The sequence below is a fragment of the Vombatus ursinus genome, unplaced genomic scaffold (genome assembly GCF_900497805.2).
Source record: "Vombatus ursinus unplaced genomic scaffold, bare-nosed wombat genome assembly UNPS02014291.1, whole genome shotgun sequence".
Taxonomy (NCBI): Eukaryota; Metazoa; Chordata; class Mammalia; order Diprotodontia; family Vombatidae; genus Vombatus; species Vombatus ursinus.
In genome coordinates, this window is record NW_020954069.1 from 320,770 (window position 1) to 329,958 (window position 9,189).

Sequence of the window (9,189 nt, forward strand, 5' to 3'; positions counted from 1 at the left end):
TTTGCACCAAAACCCCCCAAAAAATGTCTAGAAAAAGAAAATTATAACCTCTTTAATAAAACTTTGGATATATAGTCAAAAGTTCTTTGAGTAATAATGTAATTTGTTCTCTGGTTCTAAGATCTTGGCAGATTTCTGTTATGATTCCTTAAAATACTATAATTAGGATCAGAATATTTGACATGGCTTTCAGGTAGTCTAATTATTCTCAAAATATCTTTACTTAATCTGATAGAAAAATGTTTTTGGTACGACATTTTATTGTTTTTTTCCCCTATTTTCCAGATTTTTAAAATTGTTTTTAATGCCTCTTTTTGCCTCATGGTATCATTAGCTCCTATTTTGTCCATTCTAATTTTTAGGGAGTTATTTTCTTGGATAACATTTTGTATCTCATTCAGGATATTGATTATCTTTTTCATATCTTTCTTGTTTATTTTCCTATTTTTTTATCTAATAGTTTCATTTTTTTATTTTCAAATAAGTTTAGATTTCTTGAATTCTTGCTTCACTTTTCTCAAGAATTCTTGCTGAACCTTCGGCCAAATTATATATTTGTTTTCTATAGTTAATTTTTGTCCTTCCCTTTCCAAGGTATGGACTCTCTCTTGCATACCTCTCATTTCTTTTCCCAATATTTCTTCTACCTCTCTTATTTGACTTTTAAAATCCTTCTTGAGCTCTTCCAAAATGGCTTTTTGGGCTTCAGACCAGTTCATATTCCCTTTAGAGGTTTCAGTTGCGGTTTTCTTGACAATGTTGTCCTCTTCAAAATTTCTCCTTTGATCTTCACTGTTCCCATAATAAGAATCTATGGTACATTTCTTTTTGCTCATGGTGTTTGCTTACTCCTTGGCCTTTAAAAAAATTGAGCTCTCCTGCTGGGAAGTATGGGGCATTGACCCAAGCTTCTTTTGCTGGGAGCCTGGGGCCTGGTCACTGGCTTTGTGTGCTGGGTCCTCACATGCTGGCAGCTGGAGGCTGTAGGGTTCTGGCAGCTTACCTGGTGTTGGGCTGGAATCAACAAAACTGGAAATCTAGAAGTAGGATTGGGTAGTCTGGGCCCTGGAGGTTGTCTACTCACCCAGACCTTTTGCTCCTTTCTTTGGCTCTTTGTAGTTGTATGCTTTCCTGCTGTAGTATGCCTCTCTGCCTGGGGCATTCCCCCTTGGAGTTGTGCTCCCCAAAGTTTTTCTGAGACACTGGGAGACTTGGCTGCCAGAGAATGCTGTTGCACAGTGGTTTTCTGAGCCAGTTTCCACTGGTTTCCCTGCCCCTACTGAGGCACTTGGGGGTCCTGGTGTTGGTGTTTGCCTGTTCCACCACCTGTGGTTAAGGATATCCCCTAGGTGTGCTAAAGTAGGGCTTTCTGCTGGCTTGCTGGGATGTCTCCAGTTCTGTATTGCACCTCCTCTCCCAGAGTGAGAGGGACCTTTCACATTAATCCCCCAGGCTTCCTGGGTTACCACATTGCTGCCTCCATCTTTCTGCTGGTTCAGTTGTTCCAGGGACGTTCCTGGGATGATATTTTCTTGGCTTTCATAAGTTATTGAGTGAGGGTGACATAGACTTCCTTCTTGCTCAAACATCTTGGCTCCTGAAAGCAGAGTCTCTAAATTATATATTTGTTGAAGGATGTTATATAGAGCTTTTGGAGTCATTCCCTTTGTATGAGTTTGAATTTAGGGGAATTTTGTCACCTTATGACAGGATTTTTTTTTCCATATTCTTGTAGCTGTCTTCTTAACTTATGATTTTGTGTTCAGATTGTTATCTATTCATATCCAATGGAAAGTTCTAGACTAGCTTTTGTCCTCTTTGTTGCTTCTGCTGCTTTCTTCTTCTATTAAGGCTGTTATTCTGGGACTTCTGACTGGGGATCTGCAGGTTTGCTGTGCTCCCAAAGTAGTATGAACTAGGGTAAAGACCATTGACTTCTTTCCTGATAAGAACTCAGGAAGAGCTTGACCTCCTTTTAAGTCTAGCAATGTTCTTGTGAGCTTGCCCTTATTGGGCAAGTATACATCTACTGGACTCATATGAGCCCACTGGAAGCTCTGCGAATTCAAAATGACAGAACTGCTGATTCTCCTTTGTTCTCGTATTTCTGCTCTGATTAATGCATTGAGAACATCAGACTGAAGAGCTGAGAATGCATTTCTTCCCCAGGCCAGAACTACAGAGATGCAGCTTAAGTCTTGCCTCCTCCTAGTAGAACCACAAGGTTGTACAACACATGTTTTGCTCTTTGTAATCTATGTCCCAATCAGTATTAACAATGAATCCCATGAAGATCTTGGAAAATTTGAATTCACAATATTGATGGAAAGATAAATAAAGAGATAGATAGATAGGTAGGTAGATAGATAGATAATAATTATACAATGTGTATGTCTGTGAATACACATATATACATTTACATATGTGTATGTACACACATACATTCATAAACTGCCTATAGCCCAATGGAAAATTGCAATGAAAATTGAGTTCAACAAAGTTATTTTATTTATTTGTTACTCTAAATCTACAGCAAGGCATGAGAAAATATATTACTGATTGAAGTTAATTACAATATAATGAAGTTATAGTAAGCAAAATATTGAAATTAAAATAAAATTACTAAATATTGTAGGAAAGATAAACATTTATTTTTAAAATTATTAAAATGTTGTTGTCGTTATTTCAAATATTTTAGCAGCATGTCCCAAAATGTTTTTTTTTTCTTTACAACTTGAGTATATACTGGTAGGTACATACAAATTTATATATATATCAGCGATTTTGCATGCTCATATTCCCACACAAAGAACCGAGTGTATTTGACTAACCTGCAGTAGTATCTAATATCAGAAATGCTTTAAATGTAATAGCTTTTTCCTTGAAATATTTATTTTTCAACAAATGACCTAAAATAATTGAAAACCCAACATAAAAAATACTTTCATGATCCATGCTTTCTTAGGGGTCCACCAATGAACTCTGACTGATTGATGCTTGTAGTCTTTTAGATTCTGAGGATTTTAAGGACAATTAACAAGCATGGGTATTTAAAATCTCTTTCAGTACCATCATCCAATAGATGTGTTGGGAAATACTTAAAAATGTTGAAGTCAGGTTAAGTGTTTTTTTTTTTTTCTTTCCTTCTTTGTGAAAAGTAAGATTTGGAAGGCATTTTTGTAGGATAATCTTTTGGACTATAGAACTAACAGTGGGATTTCTGGGTCAAAATGTATGAATAGTTTTATACTCTTTGGGAAAAGTTCAAAGTTGTTCTGCAGGATGGTTAGACCAGAACATAACCCAGCCAACAGTGCATTATTGTAGCAATTTTTGGACCTCTCCACCATTTATCATTTTCATTTTCATATTAGTAAATCTGATAGAAATGAGGTGGTATGTTAGAGTTGTTTAATTTTTATTTCACAATCAGTGTTTTTAAAGTAGTTTATATTGCTATTGATAGCTTTGTTTTGATCTTCTGAAAACTGCCTGTTCATATGTTTTGACCATTCATCAGTTGGAGAATCAGGTGGCTTCTTCATGAATTCGAATGTTACTTATATTTTTGTGAAATTAGGCCTTTATCTTCAGAGAATCTTGCTATGACTTTTGCCTAGTGTCCTGCTTTCCTTCTACTTATGGCAGCATTGACTTTGTGCAAAGCCTATTTGATTTCATGTGATCAAATTATCCACTTCACTTCTCATAAATTTCTTTCTCATAAAAAAAGGAAAAGAACCCATATGTTCAAAAATATTTATAACAGCTCTTTTGTGTTGGCCAAGAAGTGTGAATTGAGGGTGTGCCCATCAATTTGGGAATGGCCAAATCAGCTGTGCTATATGACTGTGATGGGATGTTATTGTACTATAAGAAATGATGAGCAGGTGGATTTCAGAAAAAAAAAACTATAATGACTTACATGAACTGATGCATAATGAAGAGAACAGAACCAGAAAGTTGTACACAGTACCAGTAATGTTGTTCAATGAAGAAATGTGAATGACTTAGCTCTTCTCAGCGATACAGTGATCCAAGACAATCCCAGAGGACTAATGATGAAGCATACTATCTGCTTCCAGAGAAATTGATATTGTTTGAATAGAGACAGAAGCATGCTATTTTTCACTTTCAGTTTTTTTCTTTTACTAGTTATTCATGTACAAGATGACTAACATGGAAATGTATTACAGAATTACAAATATATAATCTATATCTGATTGCTTACCTCCTCAGGGGGTGGGGGTAAGGAAGAAGGAAGGGGTAGAATTTGGAACTCAAAATTTTAAAGTAAAATGTTAAATATTAAAAAGAGAGTACTTTATCCTTTATTTAGTGCTTGCTTACACAACAACCCTGTGAGGTAAGGATAGCTAGTGTCATCAAATCCTGAATTACAGATCATGTAAGTGAGGCTGAGATCATGCTATTTATGTACAAACTTTTCATTGTCACATACTTAGAAAGCAGCAGAGCCTAACACACTGCAATGGGTCCCTGACTCTAAGCCCAGGGCTCTTTTCATTTTTCCATACTTTTTTTTTATTAACTAATGCTTAGAACAGTGGACTTACATCCATAAGATCTGGCTCCTCATTAAAAACAAAAATATAGTCAGGAAGAGAAATTGTCTCCAGAGAGTAGAGTAGGGCAAGAATCCTTTCTATTAAAGAGCTCTGGCTCCATTCAACTCAATCATCTTTCTAAAAGGGAGTTTGGTTTTTTTTTTTTGTGACTTGGCAATGTTTCTAAAATTTATTAATACTTAAAGGAGAAGCCATATAATAGAGTGGGAACAATGTTGAATGTGAAGAGAGAACTGTGTTCATTGGAAATTAGAAACTTTTTAGTAGTTTGACCTTGAACAAATCACTTGTATTGCTTGAGTTTCAAATTTTTCCTCTGTAAAATCAGGAGTTATGTCTATAGCACAAATATAAAAAAAACAACTTTATGAAAATAAAATTGAATGTGAGAAGGAATGTTTTCTAAAATCCATAAAGCACTACATAAATAGCAGCTAAATGTACACAACATTTTGTTATACTAATGAAGGAAATCATCTGAATATAATTTTATCCCAACAAGAAAAGGTAAGTAAGGTATAGTCTATATTTCTAACTTCAATATCTCTCACTTTTAACTAGAGCTTGTTGTGATTAGTTGATTTCTAAGGTCTCTGACACTAGAAAACTCAAAAGATCTTACTCAGAGACCAAGATTCAGTAAGGACGAAGGAAGCATTCACGTGAACTTGTAGTAGCAATCTCCTGTTCCAGCGAAGGTTTATGATATGCAAGTACTTGTGTTATGCAATTGTGAAGCACTATTAGATGAAACAAAACCATGGACAGGAAAGCATCTGGAAAAGAAAAAAGCTCTCTCTTCCTCTGTCTGTCTCTTTTTATCTCTGTCTCTCTCTGTCTCTGTCTCTCTCTGTGTCTCTATCTCTCTCTGTTTGTCTCTTTGTCTATGTCTCTCCCTGTCTTTTTATCTCTCTGTCTTTCTCTTTCTCTCTGTCTCTCTCTGTCTCTGTCTCTCTGTCTCTGTCTCTCTGTTTTGGTCTCTCTGTCTCTGTCTCTCTGTCTCTCTCTCTCACTTTCTCCCTCCTCCCCTTCCTCCTCCCTGTATGTGACTATTCTCTCATTATCCTTATTGTTATACAGATGTGTTGACTTAGAATATGTTAAGCAACGTACTAACAGTGAGTATGAGATATAAAGGAGGAGATTTATTTTGGCTAATCATTCTTTACTTAGTCTTAAAGGAATGATGTTATTTTTAATGTGAACCAAGTAGTTCTGAAGGTCTCTTCATGTCTATGGAAATCCAGGTAGATGGCCTGCTTAGTCCCATATTTCCCTTTAGATATTAAGTGTGATCACCAACACATTTCTCCAATGAGATGACTAACCATCTATATCTATACACCAAGGGAGGAGCTCCCTACAACCCAAATGTATGCTGTCCATAGGAAAAAAATAATTAATTTTATTAAATATTTCTTTTTAGCAAGGATTTTACAAATAAGACTTTCTTTGTCCCACTTCCATTTTATTTTTAAAAACTTTCAACTTGCCAGGGGTGAGACTAGGGCAGAGAGATCATTGAAACATCATTTTCCTTGGTCTTTCAATATGATTTGGGGAGATGTTAGGTGACTCTCTGACACATGGAACCAACAGAGCTGATGTCTGTGTTCTGTAACTACTTCTTGTACCACTTTACTGATGACTATTGTGGTTTACACCACAGACATTTCTGGTACAGACTTCATCTCTAAACCCATGGTCGTTTTCATAGGACATCACTTATCTGATCTTAGGATCTAAACTCACTTTTTATTACATTCCAATGCTACCATGAGTTGGTGGTTACCTGGGATTTTCCAGGCACTCTGCCTTCCAATGACTCAAAAGACCTAGACTTTGAGAGACACACATTTCCCCAGTTTACTTAAAATGCAAGACCTGCCACAAAGCATTTTACTCTGCAGGAAATTTGTTTCCACTGGACATAGATTATCAGATCAGAACAAAAAGCATCTGCCTGACCAGATCTGAATGTACAAGTGATCAAAGAATAGAATGAATTGAGGAGAAAATGATGTCATTCTCTGATGTTTATGTTTACATTCTAAAATATTTGACATCAAAAACTTTTCTGTAATATGAATAAATTATGCTTTCTACATAAATTATAACTTCTAAGGTTTCGTATTGAGAGTAGAAGAAGAAAAAATAATTTTTCAAGGTGGGGTTTGTTTTGTACTTCCTCAATAATAATGACTACAATGATAGAGTTAAAGTATTTAGAGCTAGAAATGATCTCATAACTCAAAATATGAAAAAAAGAGGATTTAGAAGAGATATATATTTAACATTGAATATAACATGTTCAGTATATTAAACATCTTTAAATGTATATCATAGATCATAAGTACTGCAAACCAAGACTCTGAAAAAATAAAATATTATTTCAAATATAGGACAAAAAGTACAACTAAGCATGCAATCTATATTTATGATTTCATAACATAAAATGTCCAAACTGGGTATTTAAAAAAATTAATAATCTTAATGTTAGTCATTATCTAATGTAACCAGTCTACTTGTCATTTCAGATATTGTATCCTACTGAGAAAGGAACGACTTTCCTACAATGAATTACTAATTTAAAAGGTAGAATATACAAAAAAATGGCAGAGAAGAATTTTACTGTCATTGAAGAATTTATTCTCTTAGGATTTTCTGAGCTTCCCAACTTTCAAGGGTTACTCTTTGTTATTTTTTTAGTCATGTATCTAAGTATCCTATTAGGAAATGGTCTCATCATTGTAATCACCAATATGGAACCTGCTCTCCAAATACCCATGTATTACTTTCTTGGAAACTTCTCCTTTGTGGAAATTTGTTACACATCAGTCACCTTCCCCAGAATGCTTATGAATCTTTGGAGACAGAAAAGAAATATTTCTTTGCTGTCATGTGCTGTACAACTGTGTTTCTTCCTTATTCTGGCAGCCACAGAGAGCTTCCTCCTGGCAGTGATGGCCTATGATCGCTATGTGGCAATCTGTAAGCCCCTCTCCTATCCTCTAATCATGAACCACAAGATGTGTGTCCTGATGGTGATTGGCTCCTGGGTCACTGGAATTCCAGTCTTCATAGGGCAGACATACCAGGTTTTCTCTGTACCCTTCTGTGGTTCTAACAAGCTCAATCACATTTTCTGTGACATGCCCCCACTTATGAAGTTGACATGTGGAGACACCTCTGGGGATGCATTCTTTACTTATATTGATTGTTTCCTGTTTGGTTTGATTCCCTTCCTATTGATCCTCTTGTCTTACATCAGAATCCTCAGCACTGTTTTGAAGCTCCCATCAACCACTGGCAGATCCAAAGCCTTCTCTACTTGCTCCTCTCATCTTATTATCGTATGCTTATTCTATGGCTCTGCTCTCATTGCATATCTGCAATCCTTGTCCAGTTACTCAGGCATAACAAATAAGATCTTCTCTCTATTCTACACCATTGTGACCCCAGTGGTTAATCCTATGATATATAGTCTGAGGAACAAGGACTTCATTGAGGCAATGAGAAAACCATTTTCTAAATGTATAAGGTAAAGAATAAAATAATTTTACTTGCATATTATTGTATCCTGAGCCATTTCCCAAGTTTTTCTTCCTTTTTTCTCTTCTGAATGCCTTTCAAATTCTTAACATTTTCTCCTTGTTATATTAAATCATTTGCATTCCTTTCCTCAATCCCTCCATGACATAACATATTTTTTATGGATAATTAAAGAACAAACTTATTTATGTTGTCATTGTGGTTGTTATTTTTACACAATATTATAAGGGACTACCTTTCCACCAAAAGTGTAAGATTAGGGAAGCTAATTGGTGCATTGGATTGAACACTGGCTTTAGAGTCTGGGGGACATAAGTTCAAATACAGCCTCAGACTCTTATTAGCTGTTTGACTCTGAGCAAGTCACTTAATACTGAATGCTTGCAAAAAAAGTGTGAGGTCACTCTGACACTACTACCTCATTAATCCAAACCAAAGTCATGCAGTGTCTATAACAGGCACTTACATGATGACAATAATAATATCTTCTAGGACTATCACTACAACTACAACCTGAGGCTATTGAGACATTTTATTAAGTATGTCAGAAATCTTCTTGTCCTATCTGCATCTTTTTCTTAGTGTTTTTAGATTGAATTGTGAATATTATCAATTTTCTTCAACCTGAAATGTTGACTGTGGTTAATTAAGCTGTGGAATGTGTGATTAGGTTGCATTGTACTAGCTTCCTTGTAAATTGGAGATATACTTATTCACTAATAACTGTGACTCCTTTTATTTTTGTTTTTATGTTAGGAGATACACATGACTGGATTTGGGAAATAGGAACCATATCTCATTTAATTGTGATGCTCACAAGATTCACTGATTAACTAAATCATTTTGTGAATTGATATTATTCAAACGTACCACTGCATGTCTATTTGTTTACTTTTGAGCTAAAATACTCAGAAAGACAAATATATTGTTTTTCTAAACAATAGGTTTTGGAGAAGCATCTTTTCTATCTTGATTTTGGTCAAATTACTCTGTGTGTGTGAGTGTGTGTGTGTGTGTGTGTGTGTGTGTGTGTGTGTGTGTGTGTGTG

General features: G+C 35.4%; 1 protein-coding gene across 1 annotated transcript; it reads left to right on the forward strand.

The window, feature by feature from the left end:
- The first annotated feature begins 7,351 nt into the window (after positions 1-7,351).
- On the forward strand, positions 7,352-8,134 carry LOC114042187 (olfactory receptor 10AG1-like). Its single transcript, XM_027860852.1, has one exon. It carries the CDS (start codon positions 7,352-7,354, stop codon positions 8,132-8,134), a length of 783 nt encoding a protein of 260 aa, XP_027716653.1.
- Positions 8,135-9,189: the final 1,055 nt, after the last annotated feature.

What these genes read in the sequence shown, in the direction of transcription:
- LOC114042187 (XM_027860852.1), top strand. Translation starts at nt 7,352, where the DNA reads ATGGAACCTGCTCTCCAAATACCCATGTATTACTTTCTTGGAAACTTC.